This window comes from Colletotrichum chrysophilum, assembly GCF_026319265.1.
Source record: "Colletotrichum chrysophilum strain AFK26 chromosome Unknown scaffold_39, whole genome shotgun sequence".
Classification (NCBI taxonomy): Eukaryota; Fungi; Ascomycota; class Sordariomycetes; order Glomerellales; family Glomerellaceae; genus Colletotrichum; species Colletotrichum chrysophilum.
The window spans coordinates 113,118-140,404 of NW_026517326.1; the positions used below are offsets into that span (position 1 = coordinate 113,118).

The following is a 27,287-nucleotide window of genomic DNA, read 5'->3' on the forward strand; positions in this document are numbered from 1 at the left end:
AGTGTAAGGCAGATACGTACGGTGCCTACCTTAGTTACCTACCTTGGGTAGGTAAGGTAGGCAGGTAAGGTAAGGTGGGTACTGGGTTTGTTAATGATGATGATGTTGGTGCTAATGTTCAGTCAAGCACCCAGTCAAGCAGGTACGTATCTTGGCCGTGGAAGATGGAAACACATCTCGCGGAAGGAACAGTGGCACTGACTGGACATGACAAACTGGCAGGAGCAGTCCGGTCTGCTCTGCATCTTGGTAGTAGTAAGTACCTTACTGACTCCTGCCATCGCACCGGCATCAGCAAGCACCTCAGCATCAAGCAGAAACAGAGGCCACGGCAGAAAGCAGGCAGAGCAACACCCAGCTGCAACTGCAAGAGAACACCTCATGGAAAGAAGGGTCTGTGCTCGGCGTGGGGACGCAAGGGACGCTACCGCTGTGCGACCCAAGGGTACCAGCCAGACGGTCTCCAGAAACGATGGACGAAAGCGGATAGACGGGCTGCTGATCGCTGGAACGCTGTTGCTCTCGCGAGGGTCCCTGTAGCCTGTAGGGGTGGCTCCAGGCCCTTCTTCTCCCTTCATCCCTCCATCCGGATGCTGTCTTGCCTGTTTCCTGCGGCAGTCCGTCAGTAGCTCTCTCCCATCCATCCATCTTCATTCCTCTCAATGACTGGCCGGCAGATAGGAGGCTACAAGAACAAACAACAACAATATCGCCATCAAAAAAGCCGATAGCCGCCGTCAGAGGCCTGCGACGACGCCGAACACCGGATTCCAACATCGTTCCCGATCTGCTACTGCCGCCGGACTCGCGCTAATGTCGCCGCTGCGGCACTACCGAGAAGACCGCACCACAGGGATTCTACTTCCCTTGTATGACTGATGTCAAGGGCGAGATGACGACGAGGTCTCTCTGAAACATACAGTGGCTCTCCTGCCGTGACGAACCGTCTGCCGTCTGGCCGTGAACATGGAGTTCGTCGTGACTATTGCCCTGCTTAACCGCGACCGACGGTAGCAATATTCGCCCTACATATCATGGGCCCCTGGCAAGGTTGCAGATGCCACGACAACCACGAACATGCCTGCCTCACCGTTACCTTCCGTCTCCAGCTTCTTTTTTGAGGCTGGAGATGAGGCAGTCCAGCCGAAATGCCTAATTTACATCCCGTCTCTTGCCTGTCCACGTCTAAACCCCCGCTGATGTCTGGGAGGGGGAGGGAAAGCGAGTCGCTTGCGAATCTTCAGATCCTCGATTTGACCGCCCCTTCCATCCCGCCTGGTGCGCTGTTATGGCGCCAGGATACCCCGACTTCCATAGCTCCACGTGGAAAGAGACTGGTTGTCAGGTTGAAACGCAGTGCGGTGCTGTATGCCTTTGTGGCAGTTCGGGGCTGGTCGTTGAGTCGAAGAGGGGAGGGACAGGCTGGACGGCAAGTGAAAAATAACTGGGACCGCTGCTTTTTTGGTGGTTATATCACCGGCTTGCTAATGTCAGAAAGCAGAGATCATTTGGGGGCCGGACCCGGCGCACCACATTGATGTCAAAGATTCGCACTCCCAGTCAGTCGGATGTGTTGCGGTCGGTCGTCGTCGGAGAGGAGAATGCATGCGAGTGGACGACACGGGGGACGGGCCCGGAGACGTACAAGGGCCCAGGAAACGACCAGCGCACATGTGCAGCATTGTGGTGGGTACAAGAGACCCCAAACAAGCCCAGGGAAGAAGACTGAAGCGGGCACGACTGATCAAGGTACATGGGAGAAATGGATACAGATCATTTGCACTCTCTTCAGATCTCGCTGTGCCGGCAGGTAGCCACGTTGACAAATCCCAATCCCCCGTTATGAAGGAATATCAACCCTGGGAGATGCCGCAACAGTGCCTGCTGCTGCTGCTCGGGCAGTTTACTCTGAAGGGGCAATGCCCTCTCCAATCTCGAATACCTTGGAGAGGGTCTTGTCTCGCTCCCGGATCTTCGCAATTGTGGGATGATAACACATTCAAAACCGCACGATATTTGATTGGATTTTTGGGGTTTGTCTGGCGCGGAGCGACGGGAGCGGACCGGCCTGGGGAAACTTGGAAAGGATGGGCGGCAAGGGGGGTTTCAAGAAAGAATGTCTGACGGCAGGGGCCTTTACACACACACACACACGCATTTACAAGTAACTGGTCTGGCTTGTCGGGCTGTCCCTTCCATCATCCTTGGCTGGGCTTGCCTCACCTGTACTTCAATGTCAATCGTGCTCTCGCTCGCCCATGGACCGCGTCCCTCTGGTCGTCTGGCAAGGGGCGGGGAATGGGAAGGCTATTAGACGTAGCGCGGGCTGGCCCGCCGTCCGCCGTCTAGATAGGTAACCCCGGTGCTTATTTGCCCTGTGATTTGAGTCACCCTATCATCCGGGTCCCCGATGTCTCAGGCATATCCTCTTGGCACCAGTTGATGGCAAATTTCGCTGATGAGCTGTTATATCAATAAGATTGGCAATAGCTGATATAGATGATGGAGGGTATAAAATCCGGTGAGAGTCGCTGATTGTCTTCTACTGACACGTTACACCCGAGCCGCCTCCCACCCCCATCGAAAGGAAAGCCTCACAGAACAACTTGATACCCGGGGATCCGTCCACCCTTGCTTCCGCCCCGGATGAGCTGTTGGTGGAGAGGCAACGAAGATTGAGAAAAGGAAGAGAAACGTGTTGCAAGGCGGTGACAGGGGAGACGAGTCGGGATGTTGCAATTTCGGGTGTCAGCGCCGAAAAAGAAATAAAGCGAAGACAGGGGACTCTTTTTCAGTTGCTTCGGGAAGGGCAGAAGAAATTGAGGTCCCCCGGTCCGTTTCTAATTTATTCCCGGGAATCTGGTTGCGAGCAAGTAAGTAAAAGAGAGAATGGGAGGACAAGAAAAAGAAAGCAAGCTCGGACTTTGGCTTGCTGGCCGACGACCTGAATTATGGACGTGAAGAAAGGCGGACGTGCAGTCACCTGCTGAGAAAAGCGTCAAGTTCGAGGAGGCAAACCCAAACTTACACATCCATTTACATGCACACACACACACATACACACAACGGAGTGTAGTCATTTGATGCCAAGCATATCTAAGAATGTGTTTGCTTGTCAAGATCAATTGAACGGCCTGCGCTGACTTGCTTGAACCCCACCCAATAGAGATGACGAAAACTTGAGACAAGACGGTTTGCCAGCTTCGCCGTAAAAGCCATCCTAACCTTCCACCCACTTCCAATGTTTGCGCACTACTCATGTACAACGCCGCTCGGGGAGACAACCATTTCTCTTGGTGTCATTCGCTTGACCTGTTGAGGCAATCCGGCAGTGTAGGCAGATCACGCCGATGCCCTCGTGCATGGGCTGGAGGCCGGTGTGCTGATGTTCGCAGTGGACGAACCTAGCCTGCCACGCTACTTTGATGCCTCACATTAGCATCACAATCCCGCTCAGGTCGAGCCCAGTAGCAACTAGGAGGCTGAGAGCCTTCGATCAGTACTCCATGTGCCCATCTGCTTACATCTTGGCTCACTGAATGACTGGCTGATGCTCAAAGCAACAGGCTACGCATGTTTACTATTTTAGCACGGCAGTGCGGATCCTCATCCCTGGATTCCGGCGACTCGGCTTGGATCCGTCTGGCGGGATGCCATGCTTCTCTCATGCACCGTCCAACACACTTGCCTGCCCTGCGGGCCAGCTCCATCGAGAGAGGAGAAAAAACCTTTTGCTTGCCTCCATGTCATCTCGTTGAGGCCTAGAGCGAGATGATCGTCGTCTCGTCGCTGCATTCCTGTGAGATGTTGCTGGAGCAGAAGCTGACGAGACAACTTTCAGCCCCCACATCCCGGGGTCTCTGACCGAGGTCATTGGATGCCTCTTTTCGATATCGACCTTTGTGCGGACTCGGACAATCTTGACGAAGAAGTCTGTCAGCAAGGTGTGTCTCCCCGGCGGCCGATTTCCGCTATATGAATCTCACCGAAGCCAAGACGGTGTCGATATCTGCCGCATATGACAGCTCTCATCTCGGAGGTCTTGGCCATGCAGTAGCAGCAGTCCTGCCGCCAGTCCTACACAGTCTTTCCTTCCTAGCCGCCTCTCGCTGCGTGTATGTAGGTAGCACACATGATTGCACTGCACACTAACAAGACAAGCCCATGTAACCGTGGCCCGCCCTCGCTTCCATGAGTCTTCCGTTGCAGTCATGCCGACCATCACAAACCTTAAAACCGTGCCCTCTGCGATAGCCCCGTTCTAGGTCCGGGCTGGCGCCGTTCGGGTGTCCGGAGTAAACGAGCTGAACGAAGCGCCGTCGATCGGAAAATACTCCGGGAGCCCATGATTCGGCCAGCGGGCGTAGACGGTAGTGCTGGGCCCCCTCCAGGTCGTCGTCGTCGCCGCCGTTCCTGCTCTGCCGAACCCGTCCTCCCTGAAGCCAGACGAGTCATTCCGGCTTCGCTGCCCACTTTGAGAGTTCGTTGAACCCGCAACAGACACGACACCTGCCCACCGCGCAGACCGCCGCCGCCCGTCGAGGTCCTTGACCGCTGTATGGCATTCGCAGCTGTAGCTCATTGGGAAACCAAACCCGCCCGGTTGCCTGCCGCTCCTCATAAACCGACGCGAGTCCCCTCCCTCTGAACCCCTCACACCGGTTTTGCTGCTGCCCCCAGGGCCGTACGTCCCGCTCGCCTCGCTCGCTGTCGACGATGCACCCACGCTACCCTCAATAGGAAAACTGCACCGTTCCCGGCCGGGTTTGACGATATTACGTGCATCAAATGCCTGCTTTCCAAACGCTTAGACATTTTCAGCTGCACCTCATCCTCGTGGGTTCTCCTCAGTGTCTAAGCCTCCATCGGGGGGGGGGGAGTTGGTTCCCAAGGAGAGAACATCGGAAAACGTGCTCGCACAAACCACCACATGTGCGCATTTAGCGTGTCCAGTGCCGACGATGTCGACGACGACGACAACGCACCGAGCACGAAGTGCCCTGCGAGCGAGCCCCAATTGTCCCGGACACAGTCTCGGCGGTTCCACTCGAGCACTTTCCACTCTGGACGGGCCTCGGGGCCGTTCAAGACCGGTCCGGAAAACATTGCCGTCCCGGGAGTATGATAGCCAAGCGGTTGTCGCCAGGGGTCTTGATAGATTGGCCGAGCAAAAGGTCTGCAGCAAACCTCGCCAAATTCACAGCTGAATTAAACAAAGTGGAACCCGGGTTCCGACAGCGCGGGATTTCCATCCACAGAGAACAAACAAACCCCACTGTTTCGTTTCAAACCCGGGGGTCGCTGTCGATAGCAGTACCGTAGCAGCATGACGGTCGGTAGTGCGCTATCCGTACCCTCGTCACCTCGTGGATCGAAGCCGCGGCCGCGCGACCTGCCTAACCGCGCTGTACGACGACATATCAGTCCTCAATCTTGGACAGATTACCACCAACGAAGTGAGAGATTCAAGCGACGTTTGCTCCCACCTCCTTGTCTGCGCGTCTTTGGGACGATTTCGAATCCCGGCTTGTTGATGACGCCGAGGGCTTTCCTACAAATTGCGACGGTGATATGAACCGCAGCGTGGTACCATCCAGGGAGGGTACCACCTTATCGACCTCGAAAGAGGACTCGAGGAGGGGGCCAATGTTGACTCGTCGCACAAGCGATGTTTGCCTGTGCCTTCGCTTGATACTCGAACTTCGCTTGCCGTTTCGGTCATCCATCGCACTGCAGCTCGGCAGGCGGAGAGTATCCGTAGTGTGTGTCATGGGATGACACAATAACGGTTCGAGGCGCCGCGCCAAACAGGGTTGTGGCACGAGCTCGAGTCCATCATCCGCCAACGTCAGATCTCAGTTCATGACCGGAAATCATGATTGCGCGGCTGGCGCGCTCACAGTTGATGGATGATAGCACATGCCGCTTCCTCAATTTAGTTGCAGTGGAGCCGTCTTCGCATGAGGTTCTTGCTGCTTCATGCATAAATTTGCCTCGAGCAGACGGGAACTCTGATTGTGAGACCTTCGCTGCCTGCCGTCCCAAGTCGAGGAGGTTTGCCGGGACGCCGGATGAGATCCCCCAGAGTTTCCCATCTTGCCATTTTAAGCGAGCTGCTTGCTTCGCTCAGAGGATCGACAGTTCACATGCGGAACGGGTTCCTTGCCCGACGCCAGCCAAGGAACGGGGATCGATGTGTTGCCTGCTAGATCTCCATCGACATATGGGAAACGTGCCGGCAGGGTTGGCGGTGCTTCTCGTGTTGTCATCGGCAATTGGAGCCGGCTTATTGGCTGCGAGGTGACGGGCTGGATCGACGGAATCTCCAGATGGTGCGACGGGATCGTCTTTGGGCTGTGCGGGCGGGATTGGACCGGATAGACAACGTGGACATTGCTCGTTCGATCCCGCTTTAACTCCAGGTTGCGCAGAAGCGTTTGCTTCTTGTGAGGTTTCGCAGACACTCGGAGCCAGTTGCTGCCACGCACGGCCTCACTTCCCGCAAGTCTACTCATTTCAATAAAGGTCACGGATGAATGTGTCGGCTAGAAAAAGGACGGCATCGATCCTCCCCTGCATGTCAGTCAGGCCGTCCCAGCTTTGTTACTCGTTGTCTTTCTTTGCAAAATAGTTCTGTGTATTATTGTCAGTACCAAGCCATTCGACGGTCACGTTGCGAGGAAAACGATGGAGCCATGCCCAAAAAAAGTGTTCTTCTTCCATTAAGACTGCTGTACGAACACGAACCAGGGCTGGTTCGGTAAAGGACGCAATGCGTATCTACGTAGGGCATCGTGTCATGATGCGTTCTGTGTGATCTTGTCGTTCAATGTGATTCCACACGCAAAATCCTTGCTGGTATCTCGCAAGATGTGGTTTACTTCTTCACTATGGCCCCATCAAGCGGGAAGGAACTGGGGAACTGGAAGAGGGCCCGACTTGGGCGAAAAGGGTATCTCGAAACGAAACGGCTGCGCTGGCATACGCAAATGTCATCAGAATCTCTGGGATGACTTTCGCTTGCCGGACCTTTGTGCCGTCGGGCAGTCTGCCACCTTGTGGCCCGCCTTGCCACAGTTGTGGCATTTCATGTTCAGAGGCATTGTAGACGATCTGCTAGCTCCAGAAATGCCGCCACCCGGGCTGCCTGTGAAGTTGTTGGAGATACCCGACAACTGGTTCAACTTCACTTCCTTCTTTCTTCTTTTGTCCCGGAACTCTTGAGCCTTGACGGACTCTGACGACTTCTTCGGCTTGAGGTTTACTCTTGTGCGTCCTTGGCCGCCGGATGACAGACCCTTGACAGGATGGGATTTCGATTTGGCTGGCGTTTCTTCGTCGCCCGAGGTTGAGTCGTCGTCGCTGGATTCGTCGGATTCGCTAGAGCCGCTCGAGTCGCTGTCGTCCTTGGAAGTGGCTGCAGCAGTAGGCTTCTGTACATGGATTAGCTGCTGTACCTCAACGCCATTCCTCGTCCATACCTTTGCGTTATTGCTCTTGGCGTTTCCAATCTTCTTTCGTCCGACCTGCTGGATGGTTTCCTCGTTGTCGTCTTCGTCGGGTCCGTCAATGTCGGCGTATCCAACGTACACAATGTTCGGCGGCGCGCTTTCCGCATTGTCTGATTTTCCCCATTTTCCGTCCAGCACCCAGTGCGTGTCCGCCATTTCAGCTCTGGACGCCTCCAGGGCGGCCAACCGTTTGGCGTCTTGTTGCTTCAGCGCTGCCTGAACAGCCGCCTGGTCGAAGGAGTGGAAGTCTCCTGTGAGAGGAGAGTTCTGGAACTTGCGCCTCTTTGAAGAAGGCTCGTCGGGAGATGATTCCGCTGGAGATCCGTTCGCAGCAGCTCTCTGCATGAACTTCATCGTCAACAAGCGAGAGGAGATTCCTCTGCTTGGAGGCGTTTCCGGCGCCAAGTTCTTCGACATTGTGGATGATGCTGGTGTTGTTCACGTATCTGCGGTTAGTAACGGATCGCGCGGGATCATTCGTGCGCTTTGAGAGCGGTCACGGGCAGGTGAATTTGTCGATGGATGGTTTGCGGGGTTGGAGGATATGAGGCGCGTCAAGATGTTGATTGAGATGGACCAAAAATCTGGAAATTCTGCCGTTAGGAGACAAGAAATGGTGGTCACCGCCTGCGCTAAACGGGGTCGCAGGGGCATTCGGGGTCCGTGCGCGTCTAGGGAGCGGGAAGCGGCTTCCCTCCGACCAACGGGCCAAGACATGCATTCATGTCACCTCATTCAACTGCCACCGACACCACCAAACGCCTGATACAATGTACTGCCTACATCTTCACTCGTGGACAAGCTCTTTGCCATCTACAATGTCTCTATATCTTGGAAAGCTGAGTTGAACGGTCCCCGCATAGCTTTTCCAACCGCTCAAAGCTCATCTCGAAGCACTCTGGCAATCCCGTGTCCTCCCAGCTTCCACCAAGGACCATCTTCACCAACCCTGGCGCACAGGTGAAAATTCGCGCCATGCCTACTCTCTCGTCAGAACCGATTATCGCGTCAATGATGGAGGGGACTTACCGTGCCCGTTGAACCCGGCGCACACCCACTGACCCGGGTATCCGTCGACCTTTCCGACGAACGGCACCATATCGGGGGTCATGCCAATGATACCCGTCCAGGCGTGAAGTAGTCCCTCACCCCGACTCAGTTTCTCCGGCCAGCATTCTGCAAAACACCGCTGGAAGTTTGCCACCGAGTCATCACGAATCTCCTCGCTGATGGCCTGGTCGTTGGATGTTCGCTTAGCTGTGTATGCTGCTTCGCTTACGAAGGGACTCGCTGCAGCCGCACCCAAGATGATGATTCCATCCGCACGACGTTGGTTGACCGAATAGAAGTGCCGAAGCCCGTGCCTCAGTGATACCGTACTCGGTAGGATCTTGCTACCGGTGAGTGCCGCTGGTGGTACGAAAGCATGAGCCTGGGCGCCTTCCGGCGCGACAAAGGCAGCGAGCTGTGGCAGCAAATGCGACGCGAACGCATTGGTGCAATGAATCACAGTGGGAGTTGTGATGGTGCCGCGGGGCGTCTGCACGTCCCAATTTGGTTCACTTCCGTTGGACTGCGATTCGGCCACGGCTATGGCCGGACAATGAGTGAAGAATCGTACACCACTCTCGATGCTCTTCGTCAGCAGCCATTGCGCGAGTTTGGCAGGATGGCTAGACCCCGCCGGCCATTCGTATGCGCACAGGGCGCCGTGGACACCCGTCTTCTCCCTTGCTTCCTCGCCAGTATAGAACTTGATGTGTGATACATCACCACCAGCTTCCCGGTACTCCTTTAGGCTCTGGGCGTTGTGTTCGACAAACTCCTGTGTCAAGCAGACGTCGAAGGTGGTTGTGGGGTTGAAATCGCACTGCACGCCGTGCTCTTTCACGAACTCGTCGATGGCGTGAAAGACGGCCCTCTCGTTGGCGATGACCTTTAACGCTTGCTCTTCGCCGTGGAGCTTCTTATAAGTCGTGAAGCCGCGGAATGCGTCCGGCCTGACATGGCCTGCGTTGCGAGAGCTGGCGCCGCTGGCCGCTTCCCGAGCCTCGAGGATCACAATATCCGAGCCCGATACGCCGCCCTCGACGAGTTTGTAGGCAGTCAAGGCACCCGAAATCCCGGAACCTATGACAACGTACCTGGAAGTTTTCGGCACGGGCTGCTGGTCATTGTGGTTCAGGTAGGGGAACGATCTGGTCGTCTGCTGCCAGAACGAGATGCAGGGGTCTGGGACGGGGAGGCCTGTCATTGTGGTGCGGCTGGTTCTCTGTGCTTTGGTGTTTGGGCTTTCTTCAGCTATTGAGCAGAACCTAGGACATACTTTAAATCATTGCTGCGACGCGGATCTCGAACTCTAGTCGCCAGTCAGCGGCCATCTTCCGCCATCGCAGCCGCAAGCGGGATATGCCGACTCTTTTCTTCACTCAGCAAACGGATTGATAAGACAAGGTACATCTTGACAGTTGCGAACCGAACCCCAGGATGAGGGATAATACAGTCCACCGGGATTGTGAGAGTCAACCCCGAAAGTCGGAGGGTTTGCCGCTTGTTGAGCGGCAAACGCCGCCCCTCGCCAATATGCAACACTGAGAACCGTCAACTCGTTTCCCCGTATCCACCGCGGAAGCTAACGCGTCAAATCCGACTGTAAAAGGCAGAAGACATGTCTAATTTGCCCAAAGAGTCAGCACAAGCGCCTCACATGACCTTATCGACGAATCGTACGGGGCATGCATTGTCGGAGGGCCCGCCGACTCGTGAGCGGCGTTGGCCGCCCCAATGAGGGGGCGGGCCTGTGCTCTCTCCATGCTACGCGCAATGCAACTCTGCTCTTAACCGGAAGTTGCAACCTCCACATGATCAACGCGTGGTAGTGATTACCCATTGATAACGGTACCGGGACGTTGGCCGGGGGGTTCTTCTCAAGATAGGAAGAGCCTTGGAAACGATGCGGTCAAAGATTGCTTGCAGCCTATCTTACTTTATCTAATTACTCTCAGCACCGGTTTGCGGGGGAAACATGTATAATAGGATGGCAACGCCTTGAATCAGTTTTGTCGTGAACCAACAATTGCTCTGTCTCTTCCTGCACTCCGCGGCCAGCCCCTCATTCTACCGGAACGGAAATGGGCCTGTTCAACCTCGGCAATCTTGCCTTTGCGGCGCGCCATGAGCGAACACCGGAGGAGGCAAAACTCGTGAGACGTTTAGATATCTTTTTGATGACTTTCGGGTGCATTTCGCAAGGTCAGCCCTAAGGTCTATTTTGCGCCTTGGATTGAACTAACAAGAGTTGCAGTCATCAAGTGTTAGTTGCGATCGATTCAATTCAACTGAAGGCTACTAACACAATCCGCCAAGACCTGGACCAAACCAACATCAGCAATGCGTACGTTTCTGGCATGAAGGAGGACCTCAACCTCCAGGGAAATGAGTACAACTAGTGAGTTTCGCACTTGCGAACTTGGACTGCAACATCATGACTGACAGGCAACTCAAGCTTCACGACCTACTTCAACGTCGCATATTGCATCATGCTCATCCCCTCGCAAGTCATCCTGACCTACGTGCGCCCGAGCTACTGGCTCTCCGGTCTTGAAGTCTGCTGGGGAATCATCACAGGCATGTTTGCCCTCGTCAAGAACGCCCAGCAGGTTTACGTCCTCCGCGTTCTGCTCGGGCTCTGCGAGAGTTCCGCGTGGCCTGGCATGATGACGTTGCTGATGCATTGGTACACGCCGTCTGAGCTGGCCAAGCGCATGGGGTTCTACCACTCGTGCCAAGCTGTCGGGTCAATGATGTCGGGAGCGTTGCAAGTGGCCATCAGAAGCTCCATGCATGGACTACATGGTAAGTGCATCCTGCTTGTGGGATAGCTTCGGTCGAGACTGACGCCGAATCTAGGCCTCCCCGGTTGGCGCTGGCTCTTTGTTGTCAACGCCATCATGACCGTTGTTGTTGGTGCCATGGGCTTCTTCCTATTGCCCGACACGCCAAACAACCCAAACCCTCGCGCATTCTGGTTCAAGAAGGGCCACGCTCAGCTCGCCATGGAGCGACTGGAGCGCCACGGAAAGGCTGAGCCCAAGAAGATGACCTGGGCCGCCACGAGGTATGTGTTGTAAGCAGTCGTCAGGGGAAATGACTAACGGTCTGAAGACGCGCATTCAAGAGCTGGGTCATCTACTTCCTGCCCGTGCTCTATATCGCGACGGTTCTCGAGACGTACGGCAACAACTACTTCAACTTGTTCCTCAAGAGCTTGAAGAACGCGGACGGCAGTGCCAGGTGGTCGACTGACCAGGTGAACGCCATTCCCATCGGTGGTAGTGCGATCAACGTTGTCTTCGGTCAGTGTGGTCTCTCAACCTCGTCCGGGCCTTGGAGCTAACAGAGTCATAGTCTGGGTTTGGGCTATTCTGTCCGACCTCCTGATGACGAGATGGACTCTAATCGTCGTCCAAGGTAAGCACCATCTGAGTGTCTTTGCGAGCAACATACTAACAATGGACTAGCTGTCATTGGCCTTGCTGTCTGCATTGCCATGAGTGTATGGTCAGCACACCCAACGACGACGCCCATCGGAACCGCCTACGCAAGCTACTTCATCACTTTTACGGCCATGGGCACAGCTCCTCTCATCTTCGCGTGGCTGGCCGATCTCTTGCCTCAAGACCCCGAGGCGAGAACGCTGATTGTTGGTGTGTCCATTGCCGGCTACTACGCCATCTCTGCTTGGTCCCAGGTGCTCGTCTGGCCTGCTACTCAGGCTCCTTATTGTAAGTCTGGAAGGTTCTAATCTACAATTCACTCGCTGACGCTCCACAGACAAGTATGCTTGGCAGTCATCCGTAGCCATTGGAGTTCTCGTCATCATCATGACTTGCGTGCTTCGGTACATTGATGTCAAGTACCTCTTGTAAGACCCTGTCTCTTCTGCAACATTGAAAACAGTTTCTGACACACATGACAGGCCGAAGCGAGAGGCGTATCGTAACACGATCATTGAGGCTACCGATGCGGATGACGTTGAGAGGGTCGACTCTACTGGTGGTGTAGACAGAAAGGTCAAGTCGGCAGCAATGGTGCCGGAAGTATGAATGTGGACAAATCTTAGCGAGGGCCATCTATCAATAGTTTCATCTCTGATGATGCTTTGAGAAAAGGATAGAGAACACAACACTCCTTTTGCTGCTCACGTCTTTCTACCTAGAGCTTTGAATAGATCGCCATCGCGCTATAATCTCACGACAGTAGTTCATCTGTACATTTCATGGGTCCCGAAAGCGGCACTCACTACTACAATGCTGGTTTCTCCTGATTGAAAGTCAAACGTCAACTGATTTGGTCAGACATGATCTCGATGCCAGTCCAGGCTTAAAGTTGCAGCAGAATGCGGGTTATTGCCAGGCAGCAGCAGATCCTTAAAGAAAGTTTCCGAAACCGCCCACATTGAAGTGATATTACCAATCGTTTCCATGTCAGAGCTCCACGGTCGCCATCCGTCATCGTTTCCTTTCCTTCGCCATCCCGCTTCCCAAATGAAAAGTTTCAGTCCCCGACCACACACAGTTCATAACAAAATGAATTCAACTCTTGATTAATTTCTTTTCAAAGCGCTTCCGCCCCCGGAATACTACTTCCTGGACGATGCCCAGGAGCCACCCTCCGAAGACAACAGGTTGAGCATGCCTTTTCTTGACCTGACTCCCAGAGAAGCCACACAAAACTCTAGAGCCCATCGTCCAAGTCATCGTTGCAGCCGGTATGGAGAAGAGGTAGGGTACGGTCTTATTACTCCCGTAGACAGTCCAGGGCCTGAACGAGAATGCCAGTAGGGATCAGAGGGTATCAACATGCGTCTGGGAGTTCCACGAGCTCTCGTCGGGCCCTGCGAGACTTTACGAAGCGCCCTCGTCAGATCCGTGTGGGACGATGTCGGGCTAGAACTCAACAGCGTCGTGAGGCCATTCAGGGCAATGCAATACATATTCCAGGATCATAACCTGTCCATACCTGGGATCGCATGTGGCTTTGCTCTTACAGGCTTTGTCTATCAGTTTTACCATGTGGTGACAGTGGAGAATGAGGTCGAAGGGAAGGAATGCCCACAGCAAAAGGGCGGCGGAGAGACCGTGGAGACCAAGCAACAGCTCCAAGGAATGAAGGAAGGGCCGGCACATGGAAACCATATGATAAATGCTGGATTTCCTGCAGAAACAAACCTCAGGCTGATGAATGAGCGCGACCTGATCGTCTCGAAACTCCATCGCACCCTTGGACCAGAGACCATCGTGCTGGCCCGCGCAATTTTGGGTTGGGGAAACGAGCAAGGCCGATCGCGAGTTAGTTGTGCATAAGTCCGCATTCTGTAGACTCGAATAGAGAGCACGTGTCAAACGTTTCCTAATGATGTAATGTATCACGCCTGACGGGCTGCTTGTGAATTCCTGCGGAGACGACAAAGCCTATGAGCAAGGATGATAGACCTCCGAGGAGAAAAAGAGCGAATCACAAGTGAGTAGCAATCGACTTGAGTTATCCTATAGACGCACGCACTAGTGGCGGCTTGAGCAACGGTCGAGACAAGATAAGCTGTCTGAATTCTCACTTGTGTCAATGACCAGTCGTTTTGTTTCAATCAAGTCAGATATGAGGAAACCACTGACGTGGCATGGCCATTTCATACCCAGGATGGCATGAAAGTCCCACTCAAGTCAGCTGTGGCTTCCCAGATCATGGATAGATCATCAAAGTCCAAAAGACTCGTAGATGATATGTCGAAGTTGGTTGGGTCAATCGTCTCCAGCGAAGCTAATCGTGTCTGTTGGACTTCGTGGGCCGCGTCAATTGCAGAGGAGGAAGCGATCAGCCCAGATTCGCCCGCAGTGACGCCGTGCGACAGTTCCATCATGACCCTCGATGAAGCAGTGTCGAAGGCATCTCGTTTGCCTTGAAATGCTGGAAAATGTTCCACCATCCCCCATAGTACGGAAGAGCATGTGTTGACAAGAGACTGGAAGGACTGGGAGCTGATCGCCTCCCTCACTTCGGCGGAGTTGGTGTACGCGAACAACAGAGTTGTCCCGGCAGAGAAAACGTTCTCCACAGACTGCCAGTAAATGGTCAATCTCTTCCGGCGGAAGAATTCCCGGTATAGATGGATCATTTTCGTGGCTGACTGGGTGGCAGCTAGTAATTGAATGCCTGATGGGTTGGGATTGTTTGGAGAGGGGCGATAAAGGCGAAACAACGCCGTGTGATGGGTCAGCTCAAAGGTTTCAATGACGGTCTTATCGAGGCTGTTCAAGCTGTCTCCCGCGGGGATGTTTCGAAGCCACTCGTCGATACGGTCGCGCATCTCTGGCTGCCAGTCGTCCATCGGGACGGGGGAATACGGAGACGATGGCTTCTCGTAGAGAACTCGCTGCATTTCGGACTGAATCTGGCGGTACCGAAAGAGATGTAGGCTGACCAGCTTGGCTCCTGACTTGTGCGCCTCACCCTGCCTAATGCCGTCTATGGTGATGAGCTCGTCGTTGACATCGCTGGGAAACTTCATTTCCATGAGCTCGAGTTACTGTAGATTGCAGGGCTGGGCTTACCTCGACGTTGATTGCGCCGTCTGAAAGACAGGACGGCATGTTGAGTGCCACCGAGATGTTGCGATCCATCGCGTATGCTACCCAGAAAGTTCGCCTTCTAGTGTCGAGTGTAAGAGCGTCCACCTCTTCGGGGGACGGATCTTGGTGCAGGCCCAGCTCCACGGCAAGACGGATAGCAGCACCGACTGTATTCCAGACTACCCATAGGGTTGGATGTAGATAGTAAAACTGCCCAACGAGAAGAAGAGCCTGAACACCTTCGACGTCGGCCGGCAGACCGGCTTCAATGAGAGCTGCGATAGCTGTTTTGTGATAGCGATCTGCTAGCCATATTGGTATTCGCGCAGGATCATTCTTGGACATTGATAGGAGCGCCGCCGCAAAGACTTCGAGCACGAAGAAAAGCGCAAGTCTCGACTCTGTAGTTTTGTGATCTTCGGCCATGTCGACCACTCGAGGCATATCGTAGATGAGATCGAGCTTCTTTCTGAAGGTGGGTTCGTGCAGCAACGGCATACCAGCACTCGTGGACTGGAAGTACTCTTTGACGAGATTCTCCGCTATCTGTCTCGTTGGCAGTGAGAGAGGGCTGGTGTCCAAATCGCCTGCCATGTCGGAGGAGTTTTGCTGCCTCTGATGACCAGGATCAGAAGCTCGACTCCTGTGCAATTGCGGTGCCAGCCGTGAGCTCATGAGTTCTCTCATGAGAATGTGAGTGAAGGAGGCTTCATGTTCGGCGCCAACTTGAATTTGGGGGACGATAGGCTGAGTTGTCACCGTCGAGGACGCGTTGATCTCAGCATGGCCTCCAGTTGGTGTATTGAAGTCTCCATTTCTTTCGTTCACCGCAGACTCCGGAAGCCTTGGCGTATGCTGAGGAGGCAACAAAGTCTCCTGGATAGGGGTTGCTCCGTCTTCATAGTCAATGCCATGTTCCCTGAGCTTCAACTCGAGATACGCAACACGATCTTCAAGGCTGTGGATGTAGCTGGATGGAAAGGTGTGAGTAGTCACACGAAAAGACGTCTTTTGGACCCAACCTTCGAGGAACCTGTCTCCTGGCTACGGCGTCGTACCCGAAACACTCGACCCCAGCAAGCTCACACAAGCGACATCTCTACGCGATCGTCAGATACCCTCACGTGTATGACTGTATTAGACATCGAAGAGGATGAAATGCATACTGGCAGCTTTTGGTCGCATCGCTTCTTTTTCTGCCAGCAGCGGATGCAGGCTGTTGTGTTTGCTCTGGCCACGGGTGCTGGCCGGCTGCTTGTCACATGAGGCTGAGAACTGCCTGCGGGAGGCATAGAGATAGTCGTCTCCGGGAGAAGCTTTGGTCAATCCACTTGATTGAACTCAGGCTCGTAGAGAGCTCCAAGTTGGAGACGGTCGGTTAGAGAAGGGACGCGTTGAACGATCCGTGCTAATGGTTGCTGATAAGATGGTGGAGCGTTTCCACCGAACACACCGAAGTGGGGCACCACTCACCTCGGCTAGCGGGGTTTATTTCTTCCCGACGAATGACAGCAGGTGTAATCAATTGCTTCAGGAACTCCAAGCTTCCCCAGAAATCGACTATCTGGTGAGCCGGAACCGCCCGACCCCTTCGAACGAAACACCCAATTGAGCCAGCACCATGTTGTCGGCATCCAGACGAGCGACGAGCGCCCTGTCGCGACAGCTCTGCGTTGCCTCGCGCCCCTTCACCGTGTCCGCGGCCGCCCGCACCACCGAGAGACCCGCCGTCGTCGAGAAGAACGAAGCCGCTACCCCCCAGACGGCCGAGACCACCGTTCCGCAAGAGGTCGGCCAGGCCCCCAACCGATCCCTCATCTGGTCGCGCAGCCAGCAGCCCAGAGCCAAGGCCATGACCGGTCCCCGATTCGAGCAGACGGACTTCAACCTCCAGGTGAGACGATGAAACACCTGCAGTCAACGACGGCGTCGAGGGAGAGGGGCTAACCAATTGGTCGCAGCCACAACCGTACTCCGCGATGGAGCTTATCCACGAGCAGCCCGTTACCTGGACACACAAGCGCATCGTTGCGTGCGACGGAGGCGGCGGTCCCGCCGGCCACCCCAGAATCTTCATCAACACCGACAAGCCCGAGATCGCTTCCTGCAACTACTGCGGTCTGCCTTACGTATGTTTGGACCTCCATCTTTCAAAACGGGAAGGGCAGTCATTTAGAGGCATTGGCTAACTGATTGCAGGCCAACGAGCACCACCGCAAGCACCTCGAGTCCCTCCCCGAGACCTCCTACCCCCTTGCATAGAGAAGTGCTGGACAACATTCGGGAGAGGACAGCGATGGGATTGTAACGAAAGTAGCGTCAGCCGTATGCTATAGAACGGCATGACGATGTTTGTAAATATAGCAGAATCAGTGCTTCGGACAACCTTTTACATTTCAACAGGAGCTAGACACGTGTGACCAAGAGTTGACCGCAGCATAACCAATGAAGGACAGGGGGGCCGGCGTGTCGAATGGAAGCGTTGCACAAGCGATCGCAATGTCGGCCAATCGAATTCTGACTAAGTCGTGAGCGATGAACGACGATACGTCTACCACGAAATGCAAGAGAAAGTAACAGAGAGAGCATCAAGTGCTGGCCTTAACACATCCGTCAGTTTAGTCGTTCAGATATGGACTACAAGTGTTGAATAGTGACTGTGGATGGCCATGCAGATAAACCTGCAACCGTCTCTCGTCTCGTAGGTGAAGACAGGCCGACCGTATCGTTAATTGATTAATCAGTCAATATTATCGAAAAAGCAAATAGAAATTCATGGCACCCTAGAAACCTCGAAGTTGGAAGTTGGCGTTGCACCTCTCATCGGTTCTGTGCGTATCAAAGTGCCTTGATTCGCAATTCATCTGACCTCACTTACCCATCGACCCTGCCCCACCAGATTGGACCGCCTGCACCATTTTCATCTCAAAGCACCGCAGCAACCATGTCTCCGACACCACAAAACCGCCAACACCTCTCCTCGACAACCACCCTACTTATCCTCGTCTTCCTGATCATCTGCCTCTTTCCCAATTTATTTCACTTTCTCTGGCAGCTTCCCCTCACGCTCCTGGGCTTCGCATCTTCCACGCCGCGCAGGTCAACCACCCCACGTCATACCCCACTATCAGCGACAATGACGGGCTCTTGGTTCCAGAAGCAGTTCACGCTACCCGCGCGCTCCCGCGGCTCCTACCTCATCACTGACGAGGTCGTGAGCCAGCTTCCCGAGATCAAGAACTACAAGGTCGGCATTCTGCACCTGTTTGTGCAGCATACGAGCTGCGCCCTCAGCCTCAACGAGAACTGGGACGACGATGTCCGGGCCGACATGAGCGACGCGCTGGACCGCATCGCACCCGAGGTCGGCCCCAAGGGACAGGAGCTGTACCGCCACAGCGCCGAGGGCCCTGATGACATGCCCGTGAGTTGGCTTTGGTCTTGTCGTCTGGGCAGTTGCTAATATGACGTAGGCTCACATCAAGAGCGCTCTGGTGGGCGCAAGCGTCACCATTCCCATCAAGGACGGCAGACTCGTAAGTGAAGCAGATCTCCAATCGCAACCTTTGCTTACTGTGGGCAGGCTACGGGAACGTGGCAAGGAATCTGGTACCTGGAGTTCAGAGCCAGCAGGCACCAGCGCCGGCTCGTCGCCACCATCCAGGGAGAGCCCAAGGCATAAAGAAGTCAATGCAAATAGAAGAATAACAATCACCATTTCCTCTAAAGTGCACCAATTGATATTGGCATATGCGTGAGGCAAAACTATTGTACAGCCACCGGGTCTAGACTTTTTGACCTACGCCGAACGCCTCGCCCAATCCTTTCCTGTGAGATGCTACTGTGTGAAACAGCTTTACTGCTCGCTGTTCTCATCCTTCGCCTCTTGCATATCCGTGTCGTCCCCAGCCAAAACCTTGATCCGGGGCACATATCCCTCGGGTGCGGACGAACCCGGGGTGACCGCGACGATATTACCGTTCTCATCGACGAACTCGAAGTTGTATCTGCTGAGGAGGTGGGGAATTGCAGAAAGCTGAGGACCGTAGCGGGCGGTGTTATCGTAAAGCTCGAACAGGGGAACTGCGAGGAGTTTCATGTTCTTCGGCACGCTGAGCACTTCTATCAAGGATGTTAGCAAAATGCACCAAATCAGACTTCATCGACGTAGAGTGAAGCACGTACTGCTCTTGGGTAACTGGATAAAGTAGAGCTTCTTGCACTCCTTCGGCCTGGTGACGTGCGCAGGCACGAACGGGTACATGAACGTCTCGAAGTTGGGCCTCCACCACTGCGCCAGGCAGTCACCGACCTGCCAGTCCGCAGGCTCCTCGCCCTCTCCAATCCTGCCAACAGGCGCAAGGCGCTCGTCGAGACGAGACTTGAAGCCTTCGACCTCGTCGTCCTCGGGGCGGAGGTAGTCGCCAGGCAGCTTGAAGAAGGCGTTGGCGATCTGAAGCATCAGGATGTGCGGGTGGTTGTGCTCATGGCAGACGAGGATGCCCTCGCAGGTGCGGCGCATGCCATGCTGGTTGTAGTGCTCTTCGAGGCGCTTCAGACGGGCGATCACGGAGGGGTCTTCCTCTGGTTGGGTCTCTTTTACGCCAAAAGTGTAGTTGGACAGAGGGTAGAGGCGAATCGTCTCCGGCTGGTTCGAGTTGAAGGAGAGGGGAATAATGGGCGCATGACCCGATTGCAGGGCGGTATGGGTGATTGTAGACATTCTGGCGGGCTTCGAATCGGGAAATGGGACGCGAAGCGCAAGTGTGGGAGGAAGATGTGTTATGACAGGCGCAAGGAGATGGCTGGAGCTCAGACCTGGTGCCCCCAAGCTCCACGACTCCAGACTACCAATTGGGAAGGCGGTGAGCTGGACCACTGATCGCCGGCCCACCTTCCCGACCTCGGTGAGCTCAGGTCAACGACGGTCCGTTAGATTTGACCCTCTGCGTTGTCGTCGCCATCGTCGCTGTTGCCGCCTCTATCATTATTAGGACTCCTACTGTCGTCGTCGTCGTCATCATCGCCTCTATAGTAATCATTTCTACTGTCGTTCTTTCCGCTATTGTCCTCGACCGGGGCATAAACCCAAGTTTATGAAGTACACAGGAAGTGAGGCGGTCTCCTATTGAAACACGAGCTTTGTTCACTGTCGCAACTTGGCCCCAAAAAAAATAAAAGATTGAATTCTTTCCATTCTCTATATTGATATCTTCCGTGGATCTCAGCAGTCGTCACCATGGATTCCTCGTAAGACGGAGCATTGCAATCTGTGATTAACCCTTAATGAAGAGTGCTGTAACGATGAATATGCTTACGCAGATAGCACCTTCCTTGGATCTCTATGATTGTACAGAAGTGTCCGTTCTGTATGAGTAAGGCTTTCCGCAGAGCCCGGTGGTCTTGCTGAGCCGTCTCGCGTTATCAGCACTCTGAGTGCGCTCTCCTTCGGCCAACCTTTTCAATAGGATCTTATGGGATCTGTCCTTATATCCTATTTTCAGCCTATTTACGCGTGGTTACTGCTCAAGATTCATTTGCAATCCACGCCTCGTCTACTTAAAGCAGTCACTACCCCGAATCTCACAGAGATGTAGTAAATCAACTGAAACATCTTTCATAACTAGCACTGACCAGCATGTTCTGTGGCTTCTGTTGCCTATCGTACTGACTTTAAAAAGGAGGATAAAGAAGGTGCCTCCTTAAATCGCTCTTCCCTCACAGATGTTTGTTAAGGATGCTGGAAGATGCATTACTGTTTATCTCAAGGCATCCCCATGGGCTATCGTCTGTGCAGACTTGAAGTGAGCTTGCACTGCAAGTGAGAAGTTGTCGGCACTCCAAGCACTTCAGGCACACCATGATTCCCAATAGCCATCCACGGCCTCGGGGTACTTGTATTTCAGAATTGCCTCCCACAACACCAACCCAAGGCGGGGACACCAAAGCACTCGACGCTCTCTACCTGGAGCTACCCAGGCAGCTAAAAAGAGGGAGCACCTTCCCTCCTCAATCTTTCCTTCTGCCTCCTCGAGTCTGTTTATCTTCTCGTCTCACTTGATTTTCTTCCTCCTACTTCACAACCCACAACAGTTGGGCTTCCACCACCAACCATCTCAACTCGACGTAACTTCTGTTGACTGCCAAACCCTACACGCTTGTTGACCGTCAAGAATCATCTGCTATTGATAACAGCTGATTTGTCTCTGTCAAACGATTCGCTTTCTGGTAAGTCTTCGCCGAAATCGCGCGTAGCGGTGCGAGCGGAAGGCTCGCGCTGGCTAGCCTGCTTACCCTACGTCTTCTTTCACATCTGCGTCTTCAGTTTCCTGTTTTCTGTCTCTCTATTTCTACACACTGGTTTCAATTTTCTCTCAGTCGTCATTTCATTGCCCAGAGTGGCGCCTGCCGTGGTCGCAGGTCTTGCACCTCAGGGCTGCTTCGTCATCTCACTACTCAACCGTGCCAGCCGCCACATTCATCACCTGGCATTGCTTGGTACATCGAAATTGAGCTTCCGGGCTGACCCATTTCTAGCAGAATTACCACGCGATCTGATCTTCAGTGGCGTCACCTACAATGGCGGACGACGAGGTGCACCAAGGCCTGTCAGCGGCAAGAGCACATGAGATGATGGAGATGGCAAAGGCGCAGAAAACAGGAACACAGCTGCGACAGACCAGCGTCAAGGCCACAGGACTCCTGGACAACCTCAAGTCGACGCTCATTCACATGGCAGACATGAAGAGAGCCGCAAAGTACTGTAAATCGATCGATCATTTGCAGTCCGAGGCCAAGCTTCCGCGGTTCGTCATTGGAGTTCTTGGCGACACAGGTACCGGCAAGAGTTCTCTCATCAATGCAGTTCTGGACGAGGAGCGTGTAGTTCCTACCAATTGCATGCGTGCATGCACTGCAGTCATCACCGAGATTCTTACAACACCGAAGAGGATGCAGGAAAGAAGTACAGAGCGAAAATCGACTTCTTGTCGCGGGCCGAGTGGACCCAGGAGCTCTTGCAGCTTCACCGAGACATCCTCGATGACAACGGAAAGATCTCCAAGGATACCAGAGACGAGAGCAGTGATGCCGGTACAGCCTATGCCATCATTCGCTCTGTGTATCCTGACTTGACTCCCGAAGAGCTGGAACAAACTCATCCAACCGCTCTTGCTAGTCGCCCGGTTTTGCAACCTGTCCTAGGAAAAACCATGACGATTGAGGAGAAGACGTGTGACGTTTTCTACGACAAAGTCCAGGCTTACGTCGATTCCGAGGACAATGGCAACTCCCAGGTCCCGACCATTGCATACTGGCCGCTTGTGAGGGCTGTTCGGATCTTCTTGAAGTCAAAGGTTTTGTCGACTGGTGTCGTTCTCGTCGATTTGGTGAGGCCCTGAATACTTCCTCTGAGTTCTTGATGCAATTCGCTAATACCGAAACAGCCAGGAAGTCGCGATTCCAACAGCGCGAGAGCAGCAGTTGCTGCCAAGTACACCAAAGAGTGTACAAGACTCTCGATCATTGCGCCGATCACTCGAGCTGTCAACGATAGGACGGCCAAGACGTTGCTCGGTCAGCACTTTAGACAGCAGCTGAAGTTCGACGGTTCATACTCCAATATCACGTTCATCTGCACGAAGGCCGATGATGTTGCCCTTGACGAGGCAGCCGAGACTCTTGGCATCAGAGACACTATTCAAGAGATGCATCGTCGCTGGAAGGAAATCAAGCCGGAGATCAACGCCACGAAGAAGAATCTCAAGAAATTGGAGGCGCACAAGTCGAACCTTCACGCCGAGATCAGCGTTGCGGGCAACGAAATCGACAACTGGCATGGCATCTACAACAAGGCTACGAGCGGAGAACGTGTATTTGCTCCGTTCGAGTCCCCTAGAAAGCGCAAGCGCCATACAGAAGATGAAGTCCGAAAGAAGGTCAAGAAGGAGGTCGAGTACAGCGATACAGAAGAGTCCAACGACGAGTCGGACGAAGAAATGCCGTCTCAGCAAGACGACCATCGTGAACCCTTGACCGCGGAAATGGCTGGCGCCAAACTTCAGGAGCTCAAGGACATGAAAAAGTCCCTCAGAGATGAGAAGAAAGAGGTTAGCAAGGAAGTGAGCAAGCTGAAATCTGCCATCGCCGATCTCACCGCCGAGAGATCGAAGGTGAACACGGAGATGCATCGGCTGTGCATCCAAGGACGCAACAAGTACTCGCGAGAGGAAATCCAGAAGGATTTCGCTTTCGGTCTCAAAGAGTGGGTACAACATTCTCTCGGAGAAGGGCTCAATGCTAACCACGTCGGCATTGAATAGGCTGGACGACGAGCTGCTTGCCGAGCAAGCTCAGAGCGACGGACAACCGCCCGAGGTTGCTGATATTGACTACGAGAGAATCGGACGGGACCTGCCGGTCTATTGCATTAGCAGCCGAAGCTACCAACAGCTTCGAGGCCGCATGAAGAAGGATAGACGTGTCGCCGGGTTCACTACCCTCGAGGAGACCGAGGTTCCAGGCCTCCAAAGGCACACGCTTGAGTTTGCAGCAGCTATTCAAGATGGCTACTTTAAGAGTCCTTTGAACGAAATCTGTCGCTTGCTCAGAGGCATAGACTTGTTTCTCGCTGGCGACGAAGCCACGCTCAAGATGTCGGATGCTGAACGACAGGAGGAGTGCAAGTTTCTCGAGAAAGCTGTGGGAAAGCTGAGGAAGGTGCGTACTTACACTGTGGCTCTCATCTTGATGATGTAGATACTAACCTACTGGAATAGACTCTCGAGGAGTCTGTAGCGAGCTGCATGCAGGACTGCGAAACGTCTGCCACGAAGGTGCTCAAGCGATTGCCAAAGGCTGCTAGCAAAGGTTCTGCTGCGGCCGTGGCCATGGCGAAGTCCTGGAGCGCATCTCCCGATGCCGGTGGTCTGCGGTTTCCCACATACCGCGCCACTTGTCGTCGCCGGTAAGTCTCTTTACTTGCATCTCTTAGTGGACGACCTCGTGGCTAACGTTGTTCTCTCAGTGGTGTGTTCAAGGGTGCTGCTGGTCCTCGTGACTTCAACGAAGGTAGGCTGCACGAACGCATCACAGCAGAAACGAGCTGCTGACAATCATGGACAGACCTTCTGAAGGCTATGAAGAATATCTATGCCCAGTCCTGGGACCAGTCTTTCAATAAGCGCTTCCCGGAGCTCCTGGACAACCTTGCTCTTACCTGTGATCGCATGATCGGCGCCTTTCAAGCTCGCATGAAGGGTCGACGCTTTTTGACTGACAACACCGACTTGGTCCAATCCATTCTCACAAAGCACGTTGCTGCCATGAAGGAAACCCAGATCCACATTGCGAAGCAGCACAAGCAATTCGCCCAGGAGCATCAGCGAGGTGCCAACCGTATGCTGTATCCGGCCATTGAAGGCGCCCTGCGAGGTACCTACGGATACTGTGCTCAAGTAAAGGGTAGGTAACCCACGAGGATAAGGGATATCTTTGCATGACTGACAGTCCTTACAGGTGGCGGTGCACTCATCACCATTCGCAGTACCATGGAGAAGGAAATCGAGAAGAAGCGGGCGACAATGTTCTATGACGCTGCCAGCGACGCCGATAGTGCAGTGCACACTCTTCTTGAAGGCTTGGATGAGATGGTGCGCCGCAACGTCACCACCGTGATCAACATCATCGAGCAGGACTACACCAGTCTTATCGGCACTGTTGCTACCGAGGCGGACAAGCGTGACCGGAAGATGTTGGCTCCCGTCATGAACGTGTTCTACCAGGAGTTGCTTGTGGCCCTGAGCGAGCCCGACGATGACGATAAGGGAGGCGAAGAGATTGTCATCGACAACAAGAATGTCGACGAGGACGAGGATGACGACGGCGATGGTTCCTATCACGACAGTGACTAAGTTGGTTTGTAAGACCGGATTGGGAAGTATCAGGATGGACCGAAACGTAGGAATACTTGCGTTTTTGCTATTGCTCACCAACTTGAGCTGGTACCTTATCCTTGGAAGGAACGCACGATATCAGGATCGGACAGGCAGACTCACATGGTCAACCTCAAGTGAAGGTTTAGATGACTTTACATAGACAATCGCTTCTCGATTACTATGATGAGCATATCCCGTGAGGTGGCCCGCGCTAAACTGAGCCAACGGGACCACCCCGCGTTAAGGCGACTGCACCGGAGACTGCTGGAACCGTCAGTACACAACCTCGAGGACCATCTTGAGATTCCAGTCGCCAAACGTCGATCTAGAAGCTTCTAGATTTCCTTGAGCAACAGCCGGCACTAATCGCAGCGTGCCATCGCATACGGGGACTCCCCCCTCTCAATACCAGCCTCTTTCGATCGTGCCAAACCTCTACATCGTGTCAACTCATTGTCAAATTCGCATTCGCAACGCTCTAGAGACTACAAACGCCAGGCATGACAGAACACCGACAGCATCACCATCAACAAACCTCACAACAAGCCAGCTTATCGCACCAATTAGCGACAGCGATATCCGCGCTGACGAAGCAACCGCCCGTCGCGGAGTTCCTGAAGGGTCGTCCTCCGCCGCCCGCTCCGAGTCACGGCACCGGAACCTTGAGCCCGGGCACCCTTGCCATAGCCAAGCCGTGCGTGGCACGGCGAGTTCGGGACAGCCGTCAGTATGACCGCACCGTGCAGCGGTAACAGCGGGAGAGCGACGGCTTGCAGCAACGTGTCTAGGCCACTCTTGGTTTTGCTTGACAGGCAAACAACGGACCGGAAGGGGGCAATGGTAGCAGTGTGAAGCAGCGCACGCATGTATGGAAAGCACACACGTTGGACGGGCTGTTCAGCTTGTCCAGGTAGTTCAAAAGTGTGTGCTAGGCAAAGGGGTCGTTGCCACTGGATGGATGATACCCCATGGCCAGCGCGACTGTCGTACTCGGATACCGTGGGCATAAGCTTAATGGTTGTCTGAGTAAGGCAGCCATTTTTTGTTGAGGGTTTTTAGGTTGTTGCCTCCATGTCACATTTTTGCAATGCGGAACTGCCAAATGCAAGCGACGCCGTAGCAGCGATGACCGCATTGCATTTCAGCCGGGGCGAACAGTTAATTAATTTTGAGCGGAGCCCCGGGCCTGGGAGGCCTGCGAGTGATCTGCGAGCCGTGGGATTGGACCAGGGGGGCGGGCGGCGGTGGGAAAGCTTACACTACAATGGATGAGCAGAAAGGCGACAACTTGGAAGAGGAGACAAGATATTCAGCTGTGGTCGATCCCGTGACTGCAAAGCTGTTGGCCCCGTGGGGTCGGGTGGGAGGTTCTGTCACGGGATTCCGGGACCGGTGAGAGGAGATGGCCAGTCATGCGCCGTTGGGAGCGGCCGCGTGACACCAAGAGCCGGACTCGGTCAGGGAACCGGCGGCGGGGTTGGTTGGTTGACGATTGAGCCTTGAGGAGGAGGGGTGACTTCGTGACTTTGGGGGGAGGAACACCCACGATGTGGAGGGGAGGAGGGGGTCATCCCACTTTTGACTTCAGTGTTGTTCCCCCTCCCATCCCCCATCCCCCATCCCCCTTCCCCAAGCACCCCTCCCACCTTATCTCGGCGGAACGTCTAGGAAAGCAAGTCGGAAAGTCAAATGTTATGCATCCCAAACCACACCCCCATGCCATGCCGCCACGACATTACCCGTGACTGGCTGGTGCCGTTGACGACCTAGAGAACCGGCTGCTGCTGCAAAACCTTGCTAATGGATTACTCGACGACACGAGAAAGTGGCTGCATGTTAGCCAGGATGCTTTTCATAAGTGAGGGCACGAGGGAGGGGGGGAGTATCCGACAGCATTGGCGGTTGGACGAGCGACCTGGACAAAACCCGCAGTCAGTGCTTGTTTTGAAAGCCTCACCCAACCTTGCCCATCAACACAAAAAAGTGTTGCGCGGCTTCGTCCAAAGGTTGGAAAGTCTAGCCTTCATCCAAAACAGACCCCGCGTTATCAGCAAAGTCAAGATTCTGCTTCTTGGCGGGCGGGTTCGCGGAGGGCAATCGGCAAGTGTCGTGTAAGTTGTGAAGAGAGCACATGTTTGTGTTGGTGTGTGTGTGTGTGAGTGAGATGGGCTCATCTCATGATTGTCTAGAATGGGCAGATACACACGTGTGTT

General features: G+C 54.2%; 8 protein-coding genes across 8 annotated transcripts; 4 read left to right on the forward strand and 4 right to left on the reverse strand.

The window, feature by feature from the left end:
• Positions 1-6,995: 6,995 nt before the first annotated feature.
• Positions 6,996-7,928, reverse strand: COL26b_005663 (uncharacterized protein; the record flags this gene model as incomplete). The annotated part of the gene is made up of 2 exons (XM_053178502.1): positions 6,996-7,433; positions 7,482-7,928. The coding sequence occupies 2 exons, from the start codon at positions 7,926-7,928 to the stop codon at positions 6,996-6,998; spliced, it is 885 nt and encodes a 294-aa protein (XP_053037513.1).
• Positions 7,929-8,335: 407 nt separating this feature from the next.
• On the reverse strand, positions 8,336-9,765 carry COL26b_005664 (uncharacterized protein; the record flags this gene model as incomplete). Its single annotated transcript, XM_053178503.1, has 2 exons — positions 8,336-8,460; positions 8,541-9,765. 2 exons carry the CDS (start codon positions 9,763-9,765, stop codon positions 8,336-8,338), a joined length of 1,350 nt encoding a protein of 449 aa, XP_053037514.1.
• Positions 9,766-10,901: 1,136 nt separating this feature from the next.
• Positions 10,902-12,616, forward strand: COL26b_005665 (uncharacterized protein; the record flags this gene model as incomplete). Its single annotated transcript, XM_053178504.1, has 8 exons — positions 10,902-10,905; positions 11,007-11,366; positions 11,421-11,628; positions 11,676-11,866; positions 11,919-11,981; positions 12,032-12,295; positions 12,345-12,435; positions 12,490-12,616. The coding sequence occupies 8 exons, from the start codon at positions 10,902-10,904 to the stop codon at positions 12,614-12,616; spliced, it is 1,308 nt and encodes a 435-aa protein (XP_053037515.1).
• Positions 12,617-14,199: 1,583 nt separating this feature from the next.
• COL26b_005666 (uncharacterized protein) lies at positions 14,200-15,733 on the reverse strand (the record flags this gene model as incomplete). Its single annotated transcript, XM_053178505.1, has 2 exons — positions 14,200-15,087; positions 15,122-15,733. The coding sequence occupies 2 exons, from the start codon at positions 15,731-15,733 to the stop codon at positions 14,200-14,202; spliced, it is 1,500 nt and encodes a 499-aa protein (XP_053037516.1).
• A 1,027-nt stretch (positions 15,734-16,760) lies between these two features.
• COL26b_005667 (uncharacterized protein) lies at positions 16,761-17,401 on the forward strand (the record flags this gene model as incomplete). Its single annotated transcript, XM_053178506.1, has 3 exons — positions 16,761-17,033; positions 17,101-17,268; positions 17,339-17,401. The coding sequence occupies 3 exons, from the start codon at positions 16,761-16,763 to the stop codon at positions 17,399-17,401; spliced, it is 504 nt and encodes a 167-aa protein (XP_053037517.1).
• Positions 17,402-18,275: 874 nt separating this feature from the next.
• On the forward strand, positions 18,276-18,821 carry COL26b_005668 (uncharacterized protein; the record flags this gene model as incomplete). Its single annotated transcript, XM_053178507.1, has 3 exons — positions 18,276-18,563; positions 18,613-18,675; positions 18,723-18,821. The coding sequence occupies 3 exons, from the start codon at positions 18,276-18,278 to the stop codon at positions 18,819-18,821; spliced, it is 450 nt and encodes a 149-aa protein (XP_053037518.1).
• Positions 18,822-18,995: 174 nt separating this feature from the next.
• On the reverse strand, positions 18,996-19,862 carry COL26b_005669 (uncharacterized protein; the record flags this gene model as incomplete). The annotated part of the gene is made up of 2 exons (XM_053178508.1): positions 18,996-19,261; positions 19,325-19,862. The coding sequence occupies 2 exons, from the start codon at positions 19,860-19,862 to the stop codon at positions 18,996-18,998; spliced, it is 804 nt and encodes a 267-aa protein (XP_053037519.1).
• Positions 19,863-21,718: 1,856 nt separating this feature from the next.
• Positions 21,719-25,050, forward strand: COL26b_005670 (uncharacterized protein; the record flags this gene model as incomplete). Its single annotated transcript, XM_053178509.1, has 8 exons — positions 21,719-22,043; positions 22,070-22,527; positions 22,585-23,402; positions 23,461-23,857; positions 23,917-24,104; positions 24,165-24,208; positions 24,263-24,601; positions 24,656-25,050. 8 exons carry the CDS (start codon positions 21,719-21,721, stop codon positions 25,048-25,050), a joined length of 2,964 nt encoding a protein of 987 aa, XP_053037520.1.
• Positions 25,051-27,287: the final 2,237 nt, after the last annotated feature.